The 25,777-nt window shown below is 38.5% G+C and overlaps 1 protein-coding gene across 1 annotated transcript; it reads left to right on the forward strand.

The window, feature by feature from the left end:
* The first annotated feature begins 248 nt into the window (after positions 1–248).
* On the forward strand, positions 249–7,244 carry LOC110542724 (glucose-dependent insulinotropic receptor). Its single transcript, XM_021629251.1, has 2 exons — positions 249–1,479; positions 6,220–7,244. The coding sequence occupies exon 1, from the start codon at positions 471–473 to the stop codon at positions 1,473–1,475; it is 1,005 nt and encodes a 334-aa protein (XP_021484926.1). The 5' UTR covers positions 249–470; the 3' UTR covers positions 1,476–1,479; positions 6,220–7,244.
* The last annotated feature ends 18,533 nt before the right edge of the window (positions 7,245–25,777 follow it).

Consider the following 25,777-nt stretch of genomic DNA (forward strand, 5'->3'; position numbering starts at 1 on the left):
AGAAATGGAGTTTTAATATGAGGTTATTGATGGAGAAAAGTATAATTAGAGTCAATTAGATCTTCTGTTAGACAGGAAGCCTGACAAAGGTCCCTACCTCTTCAGAGCCCATGAAGCATCAGTGAAGGGAGGGGACTCCAATGGACTGTGTATTCCAGGTACTTGGGAGTTGTCTAGTAACTTGGATGTCAGAGGGGAGGGACTAGCTCAGGACCCGGGGACAAATTTGCTTTGAGATTGCTGCCTTCAGAAAGCTCGAAAAGCAGGAAGCTGAGGACTGAAAAGGAGAGCATGAGTAATCCTTAATGACACCAGGAACTCATAGATGGCAAGCTGCCAGGCTTGTCCTCCAGTAATAGCCAGAACTGTGCTGTGGCTCTGAACCTACAGTACATATAATCCTGTCCCATGAGAATCTGAGTTCACGATCCAGCATGCCCTTGTAAGTGGAAGTCCTGGTACCTGAAGCCATGGAGTCATCTTTCTCATTTGGAGTGATCCTTGCTGTCCTAACCATCCTCATCATTGCTGTTAATGCACTGGTGGTAGTGGCTATGCTGCTATCAATCTACAAGAACGATGGTGTTGGTCTTTGCTTCACCTTGAATCTGGCTGTGGCTGATACCTTGATTGGTGTGGCTATCTCTGGTCTAGTTACAGACCAGCTCTCAAGCTCTACTCAGCACACACAGAAGACCTTGTGTAGCCTTCGGATGGCATTTGTCACTTCTTCTGCAGCTGCCTCTGTCCTCACGGTCATGCTGATTGCCTTTGACAGATACCTTGCCATTAAGCAGCCCCTCCGTTACTTCCAGACCATGAATGGGCTTGTGGCTGGGGCATGCATTGCAGGACTATGGTTGGTATCTTACCTTATTGGCTTCCTCCCACTCGGAGTCTCCATATTCCAGCAGACCACCTACCATGGGCCCTGTAGCTTCTTTGCCGTGTTTCACCCAAGGTTTGTACTGACCCTCTCCTGTGCTGGTTTCTTCCCAGCTGTACTCCTCTTTGTTTTCTTCTACTGTGACATGCTCAAGATTGCCTCTGTGCACAGCCAGCAGATCCGAAAGATGGAACATGCAGGATCCGTGGCAGGAGCTTACCGCCCCCAACGGCCTGTCAATGACTTCAAAGCTTTCCGTACAGTGTCTATTCTCATTGGGAGCTTCACTCTGTCCTGGTCCCCTTTTCTCATCACTAGCATTGTGCAGGTGGCCTGCCACAAGTGTTGTCTTTACCATGTGCTCGAAAAGTACCTGTGGCTCCTTGGAGTTAGCAACTCCCTGCTCAACCCACTCGTCTATGCCTATTGGCAGAGGGAGGTTCGGCAGCAGCTTTACCACATGGCCCTGGAAGTAAAGAAGATCTTCACTTCAATCCTCCTTCTCTTAGCCAGGAATGGTGGTCAGGAGACACCTGGAGAAAGCTCCTATCACATTGTCACAATCAGCCACCTGGAGCTTGATGGCTGAGACGGTAAGGAAAGTTTCAAAGTGCCTTTCCAATTCCCACTCTTGATCTCAACTAGGATATAATATATGACAGCCTCCCCCCCCCCCATGAGAGAACTTGCCTCAGCAAATTGACTACCCAATCTACCACATCTTATACCCTCAGAATGAGGAAAATGAGGCTGGATCCTGACTTTGATCTATAAACGATTTCTGCACCTGCAAATCTCCGGTTTTTCCTGTCCTTTGGAAATAGGCTGTTTCCTACACAGGTATACTTGCTTCAGGGTTGTACTGCTTCAGGGTTGTACTAATGAAAGGGTGCTTGCACATCAGTTCCTATTTTTGGTTATACCAGAGCAATGCTGTCCAATAGAAATATAATGCAAAGAGTATACACAATTTTTAATGTTCTAGCACTCATTTTAAGAGGCACAAACATGTTTTTTTTTAAGTTTCAAGCTTCAATTTTTAAATTATTATTTTAATTATACATATTTTGGGGGTATAATACTTCAAGTGTATACTATATTTTGATCAAATCAGAGTAACATTTCCATCACCTTAAACATTGATATTGATACTTTATTTAACCCGGCATGTTCAAAATATTGATTCAACATTTAATCAATATGAAAATTTCTATACTTTTTCATGCCAAATATTTGAAATCAGGTGAGTATTTTATTCTTATAGAACATCTCAGTTCAAACTAACCATACCTTAAATGCTCAGGTACCATAAGTAGTTAGTGACCCCATAAAGACAGCACAGCACTAGAAGGCTCAGGTTTTTTTAACTCTTTTTTTTTCTTTATATTTTCTCATTTATTTATTTTATTTACTTTACATCCTTGTAGCCCTTTCCATCCTCCCCTCTCAGTCCCACACTCTCCTCCCCTTGCCTATTCCTCAGAAAAGGGTAGCCCCCTTTCCCATCCACCCCAGCTCATCAAGTTGCATCAGAACTAAACATGTCCTCTTGCCCTGTCAAGGCCTGTCAAGGCAGTCCCGCCAGAGGAAGGTGATTTAAAAACTAACAAGTGAGTCCATGTTCCATGCAGTCTATATTTCCCTTACTAGAGGACCCACTTGAATACTAAGCTGCCCATCTGCTACATTTTTGTAGGGGGCTTAGGTCCAGTTCATGCATTGTCTTGATTAATGCTTCAGTCTCAGCAAGTCCCTCTGGGCCCTAGTCAGTTGGCTCTGTTATTTTTCTTGTGGTGCTCCTGTCACTTCCTAGTCTTTTTCTCTTTCCCCCCACTTTTCCACAAGATTCCCTATGCAATTCCTAATGTTTGGCTGAGTCTCCGCATCTGTTTGAAGTGCTGTTGGGAAGAGCCTCTCAAAGGACAACTGTGACAGGCTCCTGTCTGCAAGTTTAGCAGAGTATCATTCATGTTGTCAGAGATTGGAACTCTCTGATAGGGTGGGTCTTTCTTTTAACTCGTTGATTTACTTCATCAATCATTCTAATCAAACAGAGTCCCTTCCTTCCCTAATGTATGCCATAGATTATACTTGGCAAGCTTACATTGAACATAGGAACCCACATTATAGAATTCAATGTCTGTTTTCTCATGGGGCTCAAAACAGTATTTCTTTAGTAAATTTCCCGTCCGGTGATTATTTTTGTTATTAACACTCCCAGTCCACCACCTTTTAAACTCTCTTGTACTCTTTCCACTCTGTTGCCTCTTGTGTCATTTATAGCTACTTGCTGATGACACAGTGCAGAACCCCAAGTTGAGACACTATAAGGGAAGAAAGAGGGAATGATACAGGTAGGTACTGCAAAGCTCTTCAAGAGTGAACCCACCTTGCTCCTCAGAGCTACATGGTCTTGCTTGAACTCATTCTGATGTGTGCATTTTCCTAAGAAACTCAGTCATACAAGATGCCACCAAAACTGCACAGGTAACCAGATCATCCCTTTTTCTCTGGATAATATAGAAAAATGACAGTGTTGAAGGCTGATGATATAGCTGTATGATAGAACACTTGCCTAGCACGTACCAGGGCCTGGGTTCTATCCTCATTGTCTGCTTCTTCCAGCAAATGCCTATGTTTCCAGTTGAGAATGATCTAGAGCTTCCTCAGGGCAGCCCCAGCAACAAAATTCAAGGCAGAATTCGAAGGGGCCGGTTTCCAGGAATTCAGCAAGCATGCTTTGTCTTCCTATACTTTCCTCATCTTCCTAGTTTCCACCATGGATTATTAGAGTATGACTCTCAGAATGCTGAGCTTAATAACCTCCCAGAAAGATCATTATTTGATAACAGAAAGTAGCCAAACAAAAGTAAAAACAGTGTGGATTAATTTTTCTTCAATTTGGACTTTAAACACCCTGAAATGTTATTCCTTCACTATCTTTAAAATAATGGCTTGATATATCTGTCCAATATGTAAAGATTCATTCCCCAACGCTATTGGAATTCTGAAATACCATTCAGAGGTCATCCTGCTTTCCATAGGATGTCACCACAGCATGTTTTCAGTTGGGTTTTCTTAATTCTCCTGTAGTCTAGTTAACCCTGAGCTTTCTTGCTTCAGCCACTCAGAGGATGATTATCACTCCCTTGAGATTCCACATCCTCTAAATATTCCCTTCTATCTTCATGTTCCATCTAAGGGCCTGGTTCCTGCTGATCTGTACTACCCCATATCAACCCTGCTTTTGTAAGCTGCTCTTTGGCTGCACAGCCTCAAGAGAAGGAACACACTTGCTTTCCTCACAGCAAATTTTATCTTTCTGCACCTGAGGAAGTTTTTGCTTCTTGAGTCCATGACAGAACCCAGTAAGTTTCAAAGTACAGAGCAACCATCAAGTAATGGTTGGTCTTAGTAACTATGAACTATTTAAATTACAAATAAAAAGTGGATTTCAGATAAACTTAAAAACAGGCTAAAAGCAATTGCTTCCCTGTTGTGTTCACAGAATTATTTCTGGCCTGACAGCAAAGGAAAGATCTTGCTAATATAAGTTAAAGGGAGCAGAATTAGTTAGCCTGATTTAATCATTGCAAATCATAGACATATCAAAGCATTACATTGTACTCCACAAATAAACACACTAATTATTTCTCAACCAGCAACAATAAGGAAAATATAAAGGAGTTTTAAAGTTGTTAGAGAAGAGCAAGCTCTAAGGGGAAGCTAGGTGATAGGTGAGTTATTAGCTTCACTGTACAAAACCCTGCTTTCTCTGTAGTCAGTATGTGCAGCTGAGAAACTACAGGTTCTGGAATCCAACAGACAAGTGTTCAAAATTTGGCTCACTTGCTACAGTTTGTTTTTAAAAGTATTCATATTTTAAAATCAAGTTTTTCATTTATTTTTATTATTTTGTGTGTATGCGTGTTTTGCCTCTTTGTATTGTCTGTGTACCACATGTGTGTCTGGTGCTCAAGGGAGTGGTGAGCCTGCATGTGGGTGCTAGGAAACAAACCTGGGTCCTTTAGCAAGAAAAAATGCTTTTTAACCACTGAGCCAACTCTCCATTTCCACTTGTTGCAATTTTAAAAGAAAACTCCTCTTAAACTGGGGTAGGATGAGCTCAGATGTTGTATGTGAAAATGCCTAATAAACTACAAGATGTCACTAGATTTCTTCTTTATTACAGAAAATCCTAAATAATAAAACATGTAAGTGAAATGTTTAAGGGAGTCTATCACTCTCAGCTATTATAATCCATAAGAAACCTTGACTTGATGAATAATCTTTTTTAAAAATAGGGATAATATTAAAGATGCAGGACCTAGAGAGATGGCTTAATGGTTAAGATCCCTTGCTGTTCCTACAGAGGACCTGGTTTTGTTTCCTAGCACCCACATGGTAGCTAACAATGGCCTGTAACTCTAGCTCTCAGTGATCTGACACCCTTTTCTGGCCTCTATGAACACATGTTCATGGTTCACAAGCATGTATGCAGACTTGCACACATACATATAAAATAATGTTTTTGAAATATATGCAAGAGGTTAAAGCCAGCCTTGTCTACATAGTGAATTTCAGGATAACCAGGGCTATTGTAGAGAGACTCTTTCTCAAAACAACAAAAAAGAAAAATAAAAAAAAAAAGATTGAGGAAGAAGAGCTGGAGAGGTGGCTCAGTGGTTAAAAGAATGCCTGTTCTTCCATAGGACCCAGCACCCATATGGTGACTCACGAGTATAACTCCAGTTCCAGGGAATCTGACATACTCTTCTGGCCTTGGCAGATATTGCATACATGTGGTGCACAGGCATACATTCTAGCAAACATAGAAATTAATTGAAATAAAAATATATAAAACCTCAAAAAAAGAATTCAAGGTAAAATAAAACAAACAAGTGGTAAATGTAATACTTTAACAGCATCAAGATAGCAAAACACAAACAAGTATTACACACTTGGGTTTAAGAGTAACTACAATTAAGAACACTGTCTTAAAAAAGCTTCCACAAGCAGAGATACAGAAAGCTATACAAAATTAATAGCTTTCTTGACAAAACCCCTTTCACAGATAAGAGGAAACAGCTAGACTTTATTTACACATCCAGTGTTATCCCACAGTCTTACAAAGAAGCCAGATTCTATTCAGCAATTGATCAAAACATACAAAAAATATTAAGACAGTGACACAATCAATGTAGAGCTATCAGTTAAATTCATAGTTTCCAAGAGCAGCTTATTGTAGGTTTGTTATAAAAATTTTATCATAATCAAATTTCATATTAAATCTTTGGGAAACTAAACTTATACATATCACATTTCTGTTTCAGTTTCAGGACTCCCCTCAAGAACATGAAATCACATACCCTTCTGCATAATGTTTTGAGTGTTTTACAATTGGTAAAGGTAGGTTGCCTCAACCTGCCAACACTCTTGCATGACCATTCAGTCCATCTCTAGCAGTCAACCAACCAGAATAGCCCTTCTCCCTAGATGAAGTGTTAACTGACTCAAAGGAGAATTGAAGTCATGAGCTTGATTTAATTCTCAGCAAACTGAGACCAAACTGAACAGTGACTACTGAAATGAAGCATGAGAGATCCTCCGAGGACATGCAAAGAATAAGAGGAAATAGGATATCACCAACTGTGCAATAAGAACAGCAATGTACTCCAGGCCAGACCACAACTCCTCGATTATCATCTGTCATGCAAAATTGAGTGATAACTTCAGTATCTTCCTTGCCATCCTTCAAAGACTACTGAGCAGTCTGGAATCACCTTTTCTATGATTTCTCATTTGTTATTTCTTTAATCTTACCAACTCAGAGGTGGTACCTATAAATGTTAACTGTCATTCATTAATTGTATATCTGTCCACTTGTCTATCCCACAAACATTTAAGAGTGAGGTGCTACAAAACTGCATCTTTGCTGGGATTTCTTTTTTGGTGTGCACTGATGTATGAAAGATATTTAACCCTTTCTTCATATTAAAATTATTTTACTAGTTTTAGAAATTTTAGAAAATGATTCAAGTGCTTATAATTACACCCTTCAGAAATGACCACTTTTATTCTCCAACTTGTTTTCAACTTTATATTATATTGTGTGTATTCCCATATATCACTGTTCTTTTTCAAAAGCGTAATATAATGACTGTGTGTTTTCAACAAATGAATTTGTAGTATTTTTAGTCACTTCCTATAATTGTTGTTAAAATTTAGTACTTATTGCCATATCAGTATAAATAACCTATATATGAATCTGATGTGCCTCTGTTCAATTACTTAAGACTTCAGTCTTCAGAGCAGCATTATTAAATCAAGAAGTATTAAGTCTTGATAAGAGTATTTATTTAGGCCATATGTGGTGCCACAAAAATTTAATCCCAGCACTAGGGAGGCAGAGTCAGACAGATCTCTGTGATTTCCAGGACAACTAGGAGTGTAAAAAGTGACCCTGTCTCAAAAACAACAATGATTATTTAGGTTTTGCTGGCATTCGTTGGCATGTTAAGTTTCCCTGGGATAGCTCCTAAGGGAAGTCATAAATGAACCACAAATGAACACACAGCATTGATATGACCATTTCAAAGAAATAAAAGCACGCACATTGCTGAAAGCATTAGACATTCCAAGAAAAACTGGTTTATGTTAGGTCTGGTTTGGTTTAATAAAAGGAAATGTTTGGGAATGTCCTGCTTATCAAGATGGTTAATCCTCCTGAAACTCAGAAGGCTGGACTACAAAACACAGCAGTTTAAGTGAAGAAAGCCCTTCACTGTGTAACCCCATCAATACAGCACAGTGTGATATCCAGATATCAATTTCAGTGTTGTCATTCAAATTTTTCTGAGGTAATCTTTGTATAGTATCATAAACTGCTAAGCAAGCATGAGAGCCAAACACAGGGCTAGAAGGTAATTCTTGATTGCGGTTGAAGATGAGAAAGTGTAGTCCTCTGAAAGACTTACTGAAAGGGAAAGATGTACTCTGACTGGTGGGCCAGAAATAGCTGGGTAAAGTGAACGGGAGTTTAACATGCTCCCCAGCCATATGTTCCCTAGATTTACAAGCTGATAGGATCACAGTCAGTCACTGGGCCCAAGCAGCCTTCTCCCGAGGAAGCATAGAAACAACCAATGCAGCTGCTAAGGGTCCAAGGGTCTGTTTTCACAAAGCATTCCCATTTCTTTAAACTCCACTCCTTTACAGTGGGGAAGGCAGAATTCATTTGTTCCTGAGAGCCTGAGGAAGTAAGATCACACAGGGAAGAAAACCTGAGGAAAGCTCCGCATGTTTATTCTTTTTTGATATATACTGCCTGGTGATCCCATCATTCAATCCCATTTCCCACTCACCATAATAAATGTGTATCAGTCTCAGTTCTGTCTCAATTTTGTTAACATTAAGGCACTCAACAGCTGATAAATACACTGAGACAGTGCTATCTCAGCTCTTGTAAAAGGCTGTGTTGCTTTACAAAACTGTTAAGTGCATTTTTACAAATTTGTTCATTGATAACAGTCAACAGATGTGAAAAAACACAGAAAAGCAATTGACTGTCTTATCAGCTCAGGACTAGTTTGGAACAGGGTGAGATGCAAAAACCAATAAATTACAGCTGGATGTCTATGAGGTGATTTCAAGTATGAAAAACTGATTCAGAATAAGTGGTTCTTAGACTGTTAACATCTTAAAGTTTCAAGCACCACATCCTCTCATAATCTTAGACATGGTGACAGTAAACTGGCTTTTTCTTATTTACTAAATAAATAATAGGGACATAGATGTATTCAAAAGTGTTTAGAATGAGTAAGGCACAGCTCAAACAACTGGAGTCTGATGCTGAGACAGTAAAGAGAGAGAAGCATCCTGTAGACTAAAACTTTAGAAATTATGATTATTGCATAATCAAAGCCAATTTTAATGGGAAAGACATGAAAGATACATCATTTTTTTTAAAGGGAAAGTTAACCTTTTAAAAGATTCATTTTAATTACATGTGTTTGACTATTTTGCTTGCATATATGTATATATACATTGCATGCTTGCCTGGTACCTGCAATAGCCAAAAGAGGGGGCTGAATCTTTCAGAGCTGGGGTTACACAATTGTGAGCTATCATGTACATACTAAAATCTGAGTCTGGATACTCTCCAACAGTAGCAAATGCTCTTAAATTCTGAGCCCCAGGAAGGCAACTCATTTTTTGTTTTTGGTTTGGTTTTTGGCTTTTCAAGACAGGGTTTTTCTGTGTAGCCTTGGCTGTCATGGAACTCACTTTGTAGACCAGGCTGGCCTCGAACTCAGAGAAAACTGCCTGCCTCTACTTCCCAGATTGCTGGGATTACAAGCATGTGCCACTATGCTCAGCAGGAATGTACCTTTTTTTTTATTTTTATTTTATTTTATTAATTACACTTTATTCACTTTGTATCCCCCCATAAGCCCCTCCCTCCTCCCCTCCCAGCCCCACCCTCCTCCCTCTTCTTCATGCATGCCCCTTCCCAAGTCCACTGATAAGGGAGGTCCTCCTCTCCTTCCTTCTGATCTTAGTCTATCACTAGTTTATATGTAATACACTACTAGAGAAGACTGAAGTTATTCAAATCTGAGTGAACAGAGAATTATTGATAATCAGGTACTTAATAGCTTAACCATTTGACCTATAAAGTTATTTATGACAAAACATAACTACACATTGAAAGAGAGGGCTAGAAGTCTAGCCCCCATGTCCAAATTAAAATATTCAAACTTTCATCTTTACTAACAACTCTATATTCCAAACATCTTTCTGAACCCTGTAGTGTTATCTGCTGTGAACTCTACTGGCTTAGACTAGAGGAAGAAGAGACAGAGTAATGGAAATGAGAGTATGGAAGGTTAAGGGAAAAGAGAGCCCAATAAAGGGAAGTAGAAGAAAGAGGAAAATAATGTGTCTCTAAGGTCTCCAAGAAATCAATCAAAATCTAGTATACATTTAAGTGCCAAGGAGTAATTAACCACAAAACTATTACTGACCTCACTATTCTCATGGTGCTGCAAAGATAGGGAATTAATGGAATCAATATTTTTAGTGTTCGTCTGTTATACACTTTAAGTGACTCCTAACAAGGTAAGTGAGGATACCACACACATAGTGATACTAAGTATGGGCTCACAAGCCGGATATTGCTTAACATTCCGGCACTGCTACTTCAGATGGGCAAAGTACTTCACTTTCCTATGTATCAATTTCTAATCTGAAAAATGAGACTAGTAGGTGCATTGCAGGGTGGTTTTAAGGATTTAGTTTTATAAATAAAGTATACTTACAACAGTATCTGGCACATAATAAATCATTAAAATATCAGTTCTCTCTCTAATCTGAAGTGCCTATTAGAATTGATCAGAGATGTGGAGTAGGCAATGGCACACACATACAAAAGACTCAAGTTGGGGGAAAGCCACCTGCTGGAGATATATATTTGGAAGTCATCAGTATACAGACAGTACTAAAAATCATGACGGTACTGCTCCTAATATTGGCTTAAATATGAAGTAAATCTTACAATAAATCATCTATCTGGTAATTCAATTTTTAAATTAACATACTATAGTATCTTCTGAACCTTCACTATATTTTTACGTATTTTGCCTAATCTTTTGGCTACAGATTAATTCACTTCATCGTTTAATGAATATTTACCATGTGTAACTTTGCTAGGCATTAAGAATCCAGTAGTGAACAAAGTCAATATAATTCATTTTTTTTCAGAGATTACAGCCTGAACAGAAATGTGGATATTAGTTGAATAGTCACACAAATACAGAGTTATAAACTGTGATACAGTGTAAGAAATTATAACAAGGAATGCTAATGGCATTATTAGGAGGTAGGAATTCATGTAAAGATTTTAATTAAGGAATATACGTAATAATTAAAGAGACTACAAAGGGGGACACAGGAGGAGCCGTAGTGGAGGGGAAAGGAAGTATGAGTGATAGACAGTGCTCATGTACCAAGTTCTCAAAAATCAAGCTTAAAAAAATACCAAATACACCAGACACTGCCGTACATACCTTTAATTCCAGCATTCAGGAAGGCAGAGGCCAAAGAAGGAGGCTGTGAGTTTGAGGCGAGCCTGATCTACAAAGTGAGCCCAGGACAGCCAAGACTACACAGTGTAACCTTGTCTTGAAAAAACAAAACAAAACAAAAAATAAACGCAAATTATTAAAACAATATAAACACATACAAGGAAAAACTATTACACACCTATCAGAAGGTGTCAAAAAATGACAACCACAAGTCCAGGAAGGGCACAGAGCAACAGTGTCCTGTTTTTTACTGTTCTTTGCTACCAGGAATACAAAACTGTACACCACCATAGAAGACAACCTGGCAACTTTTTGCACAATTAAACATCCTTATAATACCATTTGCAATTCTGCTCCTTGATATTTACAGAAGCAAATAAAAAAAATACACCTATACAAAATCCTACACACAAATGTTTAGCATTCCTTTATTATTGCCCAAACTTGAAAGCAAGCAAATGTCCTTTAGTAGGTAAATGGGAATATTACTCTACACCATTAAGGACTGGATTGTGGGTTGCCCTCTTAAGATTCCTGTGTTGAGGAAATGGTTCTTGGCTGATAGTACTACTAGGATATAGTGGAAAATGATGAGGTAGGGTCTACTGGCTGGAAATAGGTCATTGAATGTACATCCTTGAAGGCTATATTGATACACAGTTCCCTTCATCTTTTTCTCCTTGTTTCCTGCCTGCTACAAAGTAATATAGCTTTCTTCTTCCATGGTTTCCTGCCACAACAGGCCTCATCAAGGCTCCCAAAGAATGGTCATTTCACCTAATTGAACTGAAACTTTTCAAACTATAAGCCAAAGTAAACATCTCCTCCTTTAAGTTTCTCTGGTATTCTGTCACACTGGCAAAATCTTGTCTATTATAGCAATAAACCAAAATGAAATATACAACCATTAAGACACAGAACAGGAACAAAGAGATAGCTCGGTGGTTAAGAGTATCTATTACTCTCTCTCTTTTTTTTTTCTTTTCGGTTTTTCAGGACACAGTTTCTCTGGAAACCCCAGACAGGGTTTCTTTGGCTGTCCTGGAACTCATTCTGTAGATCAGGCTGGCCTTGAACTCTGAGATCACCTGCCTCTGCCTCCTGGGTGCTGAGAATAAAGGTGTGCACCACCACCGCCCAGTGCATTTGTTACTCTTGCAGAGAATGGTCAGTTCCTAGCACCCACATGACAGTTCACAATCTTCTGTAACTCCAGTTTCAGAGGATCTAACACCCTGTCTTGGCTTCCAGAAGCACCAGGCACACAGGTGGCACATACTCATTCAATGCAGGCAAAACATCCATGCACACAAAATAAAAGAGAAAGAAATCTTTAAAAGACAGAGGACACTTAAATGAACATCACTAAATGAAAGAAGCCCATGGGAAAAGACTACTGTATGATTCCAATTATATATTCTGGAAAAAGCATTAACATGCAGAAAGGAAATGGTTGCCAAGAGCTAGGAGGAATTTTAGGGCAATAAAGCCGTTCTTTATGATTCTCTAACGGCAGACATGTGTTGTTAATCACTTGTCAAACTGTACACAGCTTTATTCACAGGGTAACACCGACTCTTCCTTTCACTCAGCTTAAATGTCAACTCCACTAGGAAGCTTTGGCAAATCCTCTATATAAAGCTCTTTCTCCTCCATCACCCTGAGTATTTTGATCATACCTCCTGTAGTACTTAGAAGCTACTATTATGACTTACTTTCAAACCAGTTTCTACTATCACATGAGCTTAAGAAATAGAGACAGACTCATTCTTCATATCCCCAGCATCCAGGAAATTATAGGCACACAATAAACATCTGAACAAACACATGAGCGGATAATTATGAAGACCTTAACTCTGAGCACAGTGCTCCAATTGTAAACCTTGGTTCACATTGTTTCTGTAGAACCTTCCAAATGATCCACTTGTTTGTTTCATACTCTAGAAAGAACCATTGGCCTTAGGTTTAGAAGTGAATGGCATTATGCTGACAAACAGCCTTTCAAAAACACAATGCATGTATTCTACTCTCATAAATGTGCTTTAGGAGTCAAGTCTCCATTTCATAGTTACTTTCCCTTTATCACTTTCTGGAGAATGCAACTTACTTAGGGAAGGAGAGAGTAAATGAAGACAAAATCAAAATGATTCAGCCAATATACTTTAATGAGAACCAAGGTCCATAACATACATAGCATTAACTATGTTTGTAACCTTCTGCTATGGCCTGTCTGGACCAACTACATTTAACCCACATTTGGAAAGCAGGCCCTTTTGAATGTCACCCATCAGTATCCATCTTCACAGAAGACACCAATCCGAGGTCACACTCTCAATGTTGACACATCCTCTGAGGGAAGAGGTAACACAAATGCATAAACAACCTTAAGTCATCCTATAATCTTCAATCAGGGCACTCTGGGGAGATGACTGGTTCTGTAAACATATACATCTTTGTCAAAATACATTAGGATCACAAACAAAAACAGTAGAAAGTGTGGCAGGGCAATGCAGATAGATTTTCAGTTCTCAGATTTGAAGCCTCTTAAGCTGCTCATATGTAATAAAAAAAACTAAAGAATGAGTCATGGAAGATCTCTGGGTTGATACTGAAAGCTAAATCCATTTTGAAAATTGTGCATTTCATTCTCTTAAATGAATTTACTTAGTCTAAAGGAAATTGGCTTAAAATAGTCTTCTTGAGATAAAATGTGTTGAGTGCCTACTATGTACCCATTATGATCAATGGTGCTTTGCAATGGAAACATTATAATATAGTCAGTTTCAAAAACAAACAGGACAACACACACACACACACAAACACAGTGCTAGAGAAAGTCCAAAGAAAGAAAGAGATATTCTCTCTGTTCAGCCTACAAATTCCAGAAGGGACTTATTTTTCAGCCCTGCAAAGTTCACAACTATCTACATAGCACCACAACCACATATAGGATTGAGTATATGGCTGTTAATAGGAGACGCTCAAGCGCAGTTGATGGAGTGATGCACCCGTGACAAAAGATTCCTACTTGGCTGTGGGTCCTGTCACTCTATGACTGTGTTGTATCCTCTTAGTCTTTTACAGCTATTTGGGTCTCCTAGTTATAGGATAAGAAATCTAGACCACAATAGCATGGACTTCACTGTGAACATCTCCCACTGCTACTGCTAAAAATGTCACAGCCCTTTTTAGACTTCATGATTTGTTTTATCACATTTGTTTGCTTACTTATTTGTTTGTTTGTTCATTGGTTGGTTGGTTTGCCTGGAAGGGCATGCTCCTGGCTCAGCATGTGTGTGGAGTTCAGAGGAAAATTTACAGAAGTCAATTATCTCCTACCACTAGTCCCAGAGATTAAACTCAGGTATTCAGGTACAGAGGCAAGGACACTTACCCACTGGGGATCTCATCAGACATTCCAATCTAAATAGGAATATTTGGCACACGTTTTCTATCCCTAAAGGGATAGAAATGTGTATTTGCCTCCAAGGGAAAGTTGTTTCTCTATTTGGTCTCCAATGGGATGCTTGAGTTTCTTACTTGCCTATAAAGGATGTGATAATCAGATTTATCTTCCTATGACCTAGAATTACCTGGGAGTTTGAAACACTGGCTTTCATTCTCAATTTCGCAAAGGATACGATGATATTCCAGGGTCCAAGTTGAAGTCAGTTTGGCTAAAATCCTTTATAGGGTGCAAAAAAGCCCTCATGTTTTGACATTTGAAGTAAAGACATAACCAAAAATCGTGAATTTTCCTTTCTTTTTTACACTTGACAACCATTTTCCATGCCCACCCCAGAAACTAAAGCTATTATGAATGGTCTCTTTTCTGAAGATATACTTTGTAGTCTAAATAATTTTTAGTCTAAATCCATCAAACCATTACTCAACAATTATTTACTAAGTACTCCCACCATATACAACACATACTTTTTAATGCTGGAAATATAACTGAGATATAATTTATAATTAATATAAATAAGGGCTGGTCATGGCAGCGCATGCCTATAATCTTAACAGTCTGGAAGCATAGGAAGTAAAACCAGGAGTTCAAGGCTATCCTTAGATATACAATGAATTTAAGAACAGCCTAGGCTACATGATATCATGTCTCAAAAAAAAAATCCTAGTTAAATGTTCTGTGTCAGAAACTAACAAAAAAAAAAAGGACAAGAAATAGGAGGTGTTGGGTAGTGGATGTAAGTTTTGAGGGTGAACAGGAATAAGAGAAGATAATGTAAGATACTTGATCCAAGTGTATTATGTACATATGTGTAATGAAATTGTGAATATCTGAATTGCAAATAATAATCATAATTCAAAGGAAGAATGCCTGCAGTAATAGAGAAAGCTACATAAAGTGATGGCATATCTAAGGTACCCTATCCCCAGTTATCCATACCCTGTGTAGTCTTCAAGCCATAGCATATCAGGACTGTTGTGTGTCACTAACATTGCATAGTGGAAATCAACACTATAGGTTATAAAAAGTACTTGATATACAATAAGGTGCCTATCTCCTTCTTTACTGAATTATTCACTCTGAAGGAAATCAGCTGTCATATCTTGACAAGAGGGCTATGTCATAGGGAGCTGAGACAATTAACTAACACCCATCTGAGTCATCTATGAAGCAGATATGCTAGCTCCAGTCAAGCCTTGATGATGACTAAAGCCCAAGTTGACATGTGGATAAGCTGACATAAGACCTCTTAGTAGGTCTTAATCTAGAGTCACTCAGTGAAGCTGCTTCTCAATTCCTGATCCACAAAATCTGGAAAAGAGTAACTGTTCTTTTATGACCCTGAATTTTAGGGAAATTTGTTTCACAGTAAGACATAGCTTATACAGTCTGTGCCCCTATGGAATGTATATTCTACTGTGGTTGACAAGCAAATATACACATTGTTATAGAGAGACAAATATTGGTAGATACTAATATATTAATATGCACAATATCTAGAAATTTTAAAAGAAATGAAGAAAACCAAGGAAGTGAATAAGGACTTGAAAAACTTGCTTTCCTTCTCTCACTCATTTTCTACTTTTTTTTTTTTTTTTTGGTTTACAGTATTTTTTTCAATTTACAGTAATTTTTCAATGCAGTTTATTCAGGAACCTTGAACAATCATCTGACCCTGGGGAAAGCCAGCCCACAGCTTAAATAGCCTCTGGGTAGCCAACCCCAGTGTGCCATGTGGGCAATGCAGATAGGTCCACATACATGGAAGCAAGCCAGATCCTTGGCCTTAGCCAAATGTGGAGTTGTTCGTGACAGAGAGCACTCACCATCGGGAAGGTGGAAGGAGAAAACCAGCTCCATCTTTAAGGCGCGGCATTACGCAGCTCTCTACAGTTCCCCCTTTTTGTTTTAGACACATCAGGCAAGAGTAGAGGTCTGATCTCTGATATTAGAAATAAATTGGGACTTTTAAAATCAGTGCGACTCCATGGTATAGTTCTTTTCTTTTTTTTTAATTAATTTTTTTAATATTAGTTACAGTTTATTAATTTGTATCCCAGCTGTATCCTACTCTCTCATTCCCACCCTCCCTCCCTCATCTTCTTCTTACCCTTTTTCAAGTCCACTGACAGGGGAGGACCTCCTCCCCTTTCATATGACCCCAGCTTATCAGGTATCTTCAGGTCTGGTTGCAAAGTCCTCCTCTGTGGCTTAGCAGGGCTGTTCCTCCCTCGGGTTGAGGGGGGGTTTAAAGAGCCAACCACTGAGTTCATGTCAGAAATAGTCCCTGTTCCTCTTACTGGGGTACCCACTTGGATACTGAGCTAACATGGCCTACTTCAGAGCAGGGGTTCTAGGTTATATCCATACACGGTCCTTGGTTGGAGATACAGTCTCAGAAAAGACCCTTATGCCCAGATATATTTGGTCCTTGTGGAGCTCCTGTCCTCTGCAAGTCTTCCTAAATCCCCCTTCGTTCATATGATTCCTTGTATTCTGACGAAGGTTTGGTTATGAGTCTCAGTATCTGCTTTGATACACTGCTAGGTAGAGACTTGGTAGATTTCATTGAATTCTTTGAGGACTACGTGTGAAGAACAACATGAACTACTTTGTGTTCTGGTGTCCTGATTTATAGAGTAGGGTTCTCTATATGCACCAAATGGTTTCAAGAACTAGACGATGATATAGCAAAGGACAAAAGCTGATGTCATATGCTAAGTTCTACACATATATATGTGTTTATATAATAGACAATTACATAATGGCAATATGTTGGGTGTTTTGTCAGATACTGAAAAATGTTGTTCTGCCTTTTCATTGGTGAAATGAATTTTACTACTGTTTAATACATTTTAATATGATAATTATATGATATGTCAGATTTACAAATACTTCTTTTCTCATCCTGCAATTTAAGATCTTAGACATAAGTGTCACTATTAACTACTTGGTTGGGGGTAGGACAGATAATATCATAGCAATGCCACTAGTGATAGATAGCCTTTGATAATATGATTCTACCAATGGACCTCCAGGAAATTTTGAAGGACTTAGGCCAAAATTCATGTTTCAATTTTGAAAATTGCTCAAAAATAAAGCTGAGACGCAGATAACCTAAAAGTACAGAATTAAATCACAAAAGGCCTTGGAGATAATCCAATCTTATCGTTATCTTAATTACCACAATAAATTCCCAATTGGCCTAAAATCTTCACCTACAAACTAAAATCAATCTTTAAGAATTATAAATCATGCTGGATGGTAGGGGCACACACCTTTAATCCCAGAACTTGGGAGGCAGAGGCAGGAAGATCTCTATGAGTTCAAAGTCAGCCTGGTCTACAGATTTAGTTCCAGGTCAGAGAGAGAAACCTTATCTCAAACAACCAAACAACAACAAAAAAGAATAAATTAGACCAAATTACATCATGTTACATTTCTACTTAAAAGTTATTCAGTTTAAAAAACAAAGCTCTCCTGTGGCTTTTACTTTAATTGTAAATTCTCTGCAATGACCTACAGAATCCTACATCACTTAAACCCTGTTCCTCTCTGCAGATTCACTTCCTATTACTTTCTCATTCATTTACCACACTAAACCATAAAATATGAGTATGTCAAACTCATTTCAACTCAGGCCCTTTATAATCTGCATCATGAAATTATTTTCTCAAAGTTTTCACACGGCCACCACCTTCCCATCGTCCAAAATATCCATAAGCTTTTCTTAAGCATCCTGACTATAGGAATTCAGACCACTAAGTTGCTATTTCAATATGCTGTTATTTTCTTCACAGTATTTATAATTCTATCTAAAATTATTTGTCTGTCTCAACTACAATAGAACTTCCAATAGGGAATGAATAATGTTTGCTTATTTCACTTTTATAACCCATCACGTCATAGCTCTTGGAACATTAAAGTTTTGTTGAATATAAGTGCACACACAAAAAAATAGTATGATGCTCTAACATTTCCAAGACTTATATGAAATTACATAAATCTCCAGGACATTTGAAGAAGCAGATTGTGTGTAAACACATAAGAACTTCTGCAGGTAAGCACAGACAACAGAGCTCTGCATTTAAATATTTCAAAATATGCATATCAATATATTAATATCTACCAATATATGAATATGACTGTCTATAACAATTTGCGTATTTGCTTGTCAACCTCACTAGCACATACATTCTTTAGGGTCATGGACTATATAAGTTATCTATTGCTGGGTAATAAATAAATTGATTTAATATATAACCTGCCCAGCAAAAGTGATAAACAAAAATGTATGCATCTCTATTTTCATGTGCTTTAGTGAGACAAACAGTAAAAGCAAGTTTAAGAAAAAATACTAAGTATGAATAAAATATGATACAGCCAAGCAATGTAGTATTTTATTCAGCAAAAAAAAGAAGCAAAGAAAGTTGTCTCCTGAGAGGTCAAGGCTCTTCCCCACTTTTTCTTCCAACAGGCTTAGTGTGTCTGGTTTTATATTGAGGTCTTTGATCCACTTGACTTTAGTTTTGTGCAGGGTGATAAATATGGATCTATTTGCAGTTTTCTACATGTAGACATCCAGTTGGACCAGCGCCACCTGTTGAAGATGCTATCTTTTTTCCATTGTATGATTTGGGCTTCTTTGTCAATAATTCAAGTATCCATAGGTGTGTGGGTTTATTGACGGGTCTTCTATTTGATTCCATTGATCCACCATTCTGTTTCTATGCCTGCAACAGGCACTTTTTATTACTGTTGCTCTATAGTACAGCTGGAGATTAGGGATGGAGATACCTCCACAAGATCTGTTGTTGGACAGGACTATTTTAGCAATTCTGGATTTTTTTTTTCCATATGAAATTGAGAATTGTTCTTCCAAGTTCTGTAAAGAATTGTATTGGAATTTTGATGGGAATTGCATGGACTCTGTAGATTGCTTTTGGTAGGGTTGCCATTTTCACTATGTTAATCCTACCGACCCATGGGCATGGGAGATCTTTCCTAGGCATATATCTAAAATATACTCAACTATACAACAAGGACATTCGCTCAGCCATGTTTGTAGCAGCTCTATTCGTAATAGCCAGAAGCTGGAAACAACCTAGATGCCCCTCAACAAAGAAATGAATACAGAAATTATGATACATTTACACAATGGAATACTACTCAGGTATCAAAAACAAGGAAATCATGAAATTTGCAGGCAAATGGTGGGAACTAGAAAAGATTATCTTGAGTGAGGTAACCCAGAAGCAAAAAGACACACATGGTATATACTCACCCATAAATGGATATTAGTCACATAATATAGGATAAACATACTAAAATCTATACTCCCAAAGAAGCAAAACAACAAGGAAGACCCTACGGAAGATGCTCAATCCTCATTCAGAAGGAAAAACACAATAGACATCAGAAGCAGGAGAAGACAGGGAACAGGACAGGAGCCTACCACAGAGGGCCTCTGAAAGACTGTACTGATTGAGGTATGAAAGGAGAGGCTGAGAAACTCATAGCCAAAGTTTGGGCAGAGTGCAGGGAATCTTATGAAAGAAGGGAGAGATAGAAATACCTGGAAAGGACAGGAGCTACAAAAGGAGACCAACAAAGCTATAAAAACTGAGCCCTGGGGGTCCAGAAGAGAATAATACCCCAACCAAAGAAAATGTATGGAGAGGACCTATAATCTCAGCTCAGATGTAGCACATACACTCAGTTTCCAAGTAGGGTCCTTAGTAAGGGCGGCAGGGACTTTCTCTGGCATGAACTCAGTGGCAGCCTCTCTGATCACCTTCCCCAGGGGGGTGTAGCCTTACCAGGCCACAGAGTAAGATGATGCAGCCAGTCCTGATTAGACATGATAAGCTAGCGTCAAATAGAAGTGAAGGAGGACCTCCCTTATCAGTGGACTAGGGGAGAGGCTTAGTGGGAGAAGAGGGAGGGAGGGTAGGACTGAGAGAAGATGAGGGATGGGGCATAGCCGGGACACAAATTTAATAAATTATAATAAATGATAATAAAAAATAAAATTCAAAAAAGCATTAATACATGCTACTATGGATGAACCTCAAAAGCATTCTACTTGAAAGAAACCAATTAAAAAGGCCATAGAATATGATTCCATCTCTATGAAATATCTAGAACAGACATATTTATAGAAACAGGAGTAAGCTTGTGTTTACTTAGGACTGAAAGGACGTGAGAAGCAGGTGATATAAAGGGTATAGTGGTCATTTTTAGGTCATGAAAATGTTTTAAAATTGACCAAGTAATTGTTATACATATCTCATTGCTATATACTACAATACTGTCTACTATACACCATTTTGAATTAATTATTTTAATAGTATGTGAATTTGTCTTCAAAGAAGATTTAAATATATCTTGGGAGAGTATTTTTGTGGGAGGAGATTTAATGTTATGTCAGGAACTATAAGAAAACCCTTCTTGCACACTCAGAAGAGGCTGCAGCATCATATATTTGGCACCAGTCTGGGCCAAACAGTGAGTTTCAGACCAGTCTAAGCAACTTTTTCAATTAATTAACTAATTAATTAATTTTTTAATTTTTTAAAAGATAAAAAGAAAGTAAGGGAGGAAGCCAAAAGAAACTCTTCATCTATAACTCAGTCCGGTGATCTTTTTCCTTTGTGGAAAAAAAAAAAGATATGAGATCTGGACAGTGAAAAGGAGTGGAGAAAGCAAATGGTACATTTAAGGTATTGCAGATGAATACTTTGAATAAAAAATGTAGGTCTGGACAATTTTCAGTTCATTTGGAATGTTAACAAAAGGGAGAAATAATAATAAGTATAATAAGTATAAGAGTGAAAAGAATACAGAAGAACTACACATTTATTTACAGAAGTAGTGACTGGCAGTGATTCTCTAGAGGACACAGTTTGGAACAAGTCTCTCCTGCAAAAAAAATTGTATAGTGCAGTAGCATCCTCACAAAATAAAAAGGTTGTGAACTACTCTACCTTCTCTGTTTGGTTATATACCTGTTTATATGTTAATGAGCCCATAGATGCTTACCTATAACCACCAACTTCCTCCAACTTAGGCCTAAAATCTCCAAATACCACTGGCTGTTGCTCTTCATACACATCAAACTAAACATCAAAAACCATGTCTCCTATAAAATCTGTTCTTTTAATATGTGTGGGTATTCTGTCTGCATGTTTGTCTGTGTACCACATGCATTCCTGGTACTTACAGAGGCCAGAAGATGGTGTTAGATCCCCTGGGACTACAGTTACAGAGACTCATAAATTGGTATGTAGGTGCTGGAAAGTGAACCCAGGTCCTTTGCAAGTGCTCTTAACTGCTGAGCCCTGTTCTTCTTATGATGTCTCCATCATCAAATGCAACCATCTGGCCACCAAATCTAAATCCAGAAAGTCATCTTTGACACTTCTTTCTCCTCACTTATCTATATCATCTCAACAAAGCTGTACTGACTTTATTAACTAAGTTATTCTCAATCTGTCACATCTTTCTATACTCCCAGTCATATCGAGGCTAAGGCCTTCATCATCATCATTTAGTTCACTATACAAGACTTTTAATCAACATCCTTATCTCCAGGTCAATGGCTCTTTAAGTCAGTACTTCCTGGGAACTTGATGGAAATACAAATTCTCAGGTCCTACTTCTGACATGCAAAGTTAATTCAGTAACTAATACAAGTTAAACTTAGAAGACTCATCTACTGTTCCACCCTTATCCCTTTAGTTTCAAGGTCTTCAACCTCAGATGAACATACTACCACTTGTGAAATTCTACAAATGTTGATAACCCAGGTTCTGAGTTGCCTGATCTACAGCAACCACGGGAGCTATAAAATTAGTTAATGATTCCAATGTATACCAAAGATGGAAGACCACCATCTTCAATCCTATTTCCACAAAGACAGAATGAACTACTTGAAGTACAAACAGGACCCGATTAAAGCTATAAATATCTCCAAGTATCTCAGCATAGCATTCAATACCATTCATAACCCCAAAGAACCTACAAAAACTAATATGAAGAAAACATCAAATGTATTAGTTAATAATGTTTCCTTAGCTGGGCTTGGTAGTACATACCTGTGATGTGAGGCAGAGGTAGGTGATCTCTGTGATTCCAAGGCCAGCCTCATCTAAAGAATGAGTTCCAGTATATATAAAGAACTAAAAAAGTTAAACAGCAAAAAATCAAGTAATCCAATTAAAAAATGGGGTACAGACCTAAACAGAGAATTCTCCGCAGAGGAATATTGAATGGCAGAGAAACACTTAAAGAAATGCTCAACCTCATTAGCCATCAGGGAAATGCAAATCAAAACGACCCTAAGATTTCACCTTACACCCATCCAAATGGCTAAGATCAAAAACTCAAGAGACAACACATGCTGGAGAGGTTGTGGAGAAAGGGGAACCCTCCTCCATTGCTGGTGGGAATATAAACTTGTACAACCACTCTGGAAAGCAATCTGGCGCTTTCTCAGACAATTAGGAATAGCACTTCCTCAAAATCCAGTTATACCACTCCTAGGTATATACCCAAAAGAGTCTCAAGTACACAATAAGGACATTTGCTCAACCATGTTTGTAGCAGCCTTATTTGTAATAGCCAGAAGCTGGAAACAGCCCTGATGCCCCTCAGTGGAGGAATGGATGGACAAATTGTGGTATATCTACACAATGGAATATTACTCAGCAATAAAAAACAAGGAAATCATAAAATTTGCAGGTACTTGGTGAGATCTGGAAAATATCATCCTGAGTGAGCTATCCCAGGAGCAGAAAGATGCACATGCTATATACTCACTCATATAGACATATAATATAGGATAAACCTACTAAAATCTGTACACCTAAAGAAACTAATCAAGAGGGAGGACTCTTACTAAAATGCTCAATTCTTATCCAGAAAGGCAAAGAGGATGGACATCAGAAGAAGGATTAAAGAGGGAACATGTCAGGAGCCTGACTCAGAGGACCTCTGAAAGGCTCTGCCCTGAAGACTATCAATGTAGATGCTGAGACTTATGGGCAAGCTTTGGGCAGAGTGCAGGGAATCTTAGGAAAGAAGTGGGAAACAGTAAGATCTGGAGAGGACAGGAACTCCACAAGGAGAGCAACAGAACCAAAAAATCTGAGCACAGTGGTCTTTCCTGAGACTGATATTCCAACCAAGGACTATGCATGAAAATAACCTAAGACCCCTGCACAGATGTAGCCCATGGCAGTTCAGTATCAAAGTGGTTTCCACTGTAATAAGAACAGGGACTGTCTCTGACATGAACTGATTGGCCTGCTCTTTAATTACCTCCCCTTGAGGGGGAAGCAGTATTACCAGTCCACAGAAGAAGACAATGCAGCCACTCCTGATGAGACCTAATTGACTAGGATCAGAAGGAAGGAAAAGAAGTCCTCCCCTATCAGTGGACTTGGGGAGGGGCATGCATGCAGAGGGTGGAGGAAGGGAGGGATTGGGATGGGAGGAGGGAGGGAACCACAGGGGGGATACAAAGTGAATAAAGTGTAATTAATAAAGAAGAAAAAAGAAAAAAAAATGACTGTCTGGAAAACTAAAATAAATGAATGAACGAATGACACAACTTTCGTTAAGCCAAAATGTCTGTTTATTGCAGCACTTCTACTTGCTAACTGTGAAACTCTCGGGAAGGTAATCCTTCACTGCTTCAATATCTATCTCATGAGATAATGGGGAGAATTAAATGACTGAATATATGTAAATCTCATTAAAACAGCTCTTGTCATACAATAAAGCATTCAACAGAGATGAGTTATTACTATTCAATATACTAACATCTCCAGAGAGCTTATTTCAAACTTTAAGAGGGGGATATAATTTCCTATTATAGATTTCTGAGTTTATCACTTATTAGGCTGTATTGATTATCTGTAACTGCCAGTAATTCAGTAATAGTGATAATTTCCCTGTAGCTATTAAAATAGTGCACCTTAAATAGCTGTTCAATGAAACTGATAACAGCAGAAAAATTATATGGCCCCTTCACATTTTATTCCTTTTAGTCAATTTTTATTATCATTTATTACAGTTTATTCAATTTGTATCCTGACTGTGCCCCCTCTCTTCTCTCCTCTTAATTCCACCCTCCCTCCCTCTTCTCCCCCATGCCTTTCCCCTAGTCCACTGATAGGAGAGGTCCTCCTCTCCTTCTGTTTGACCCTATCCTATCAGGTTTCAGCAGAACTGGTTGCATTGTCTTCCTCTGTGGTCTGGCAAAGCTTCACCCCTCTCAGGGGCGGGTGGGGGGGTGAGCAGAGAGCATGTCACTGAGTTCATGCCACAGAAAGTCCATGCTCCCCTTACTAGGGACCACATTTGGATGCTAAGTCTATGGGTTCCATCTGAGCTGGAGAAGCTCAACAACAAGGAAAGACCCTAGGGAAGATGCTCAATCCTCATTCAGAAGGACAAATGCAAAAGACATTGCAAGCAGGAGAAGACAGGGAGCAGGATGGGAGCTTACCGCAGAGGGCCTCTGAAAGACTCAACTGATTAAGGTATTGGAGCAGAGGTTGAGACTCATAGCCAAAGTTTGGGCAGAGTGCAGGGAATCTTATGAAAGAAAGAGGAGATAGAAAGACCTGGAGAGGACAGGAACTCTAAAAGAGACCAACAGAGTCAAAAAAAAAAAACAATAACAAATAAAACAAAGCAAAGAAACAAACAACAACAACAATAACAAAATAGCCCTGTGAGTCCTGCAAGGACAATGCATGGAGAGGACTTATTCCTTCCTTTAAAACAAGATTTTTATTTATTTATGTACACAGTGTTCTGTCTGCATGTATGCCTGCACATCAGAAGGGGGCACCAATTCTCATTATATATGGTTGTGAACCACCATGTGATTGTTGGGAATTGACTCACGACCTTTATTTGGAAGAGCAGCCAGTGTTCTTAACCTCTGAGCCATCTTTTGAGCCCCTTACCTTTTATTCTTAAATTTGTTTTTATTGCAGTAATATAACCAATACTCTATACACATTTTCTGACATTCAACCCAAATGGAAATATTCTAAGCAAAAAGGTGACCAACTTGGAACTTAAATCAAGCACTGTGTATTAAAATTTCTTAAGCACCAGGCTATAGAGTCTCTTACTTAAGGTTGGTAAACAGTGGCAATAATAAATCTTATTAAAATATTTTTATTTCCTGTATAGGTGTTTTGCCTGCATGTGTAGCACATATCATGTACATGCAGTGTCTATGAAGGCCAAAAGAGGGCCTTGGATCCCCTGGAGTTATAACTACCATGTGAGTTCTGGGAATTGAACACAAGGCCTATACAA

The sequence above is a fragment of the Meriones unguiculatus genome, chromosome X (assembly GCF_030254825.1).
Source record: "Meriones unguiculatus strain TT.TT164.6M chromosome X, Bangor_MerUng_6.1, whole genome shotgun sequence".
Lineage (NCBI taxonomy): Eukaryota > Metazoa > Chordata > Mammalia > Rodentia > Muridae > Meriones > Meriones unguiculatus.

Excerpts from the sequence above, each read along its gene's own strand:
- LOC110542724 (XM_021629251.1), top strand. The coding sequence starts at position 471 with ATGGAGTCATCTTTCTCATTTGGAGTGATCCTTGCTGTCCTAACCATC.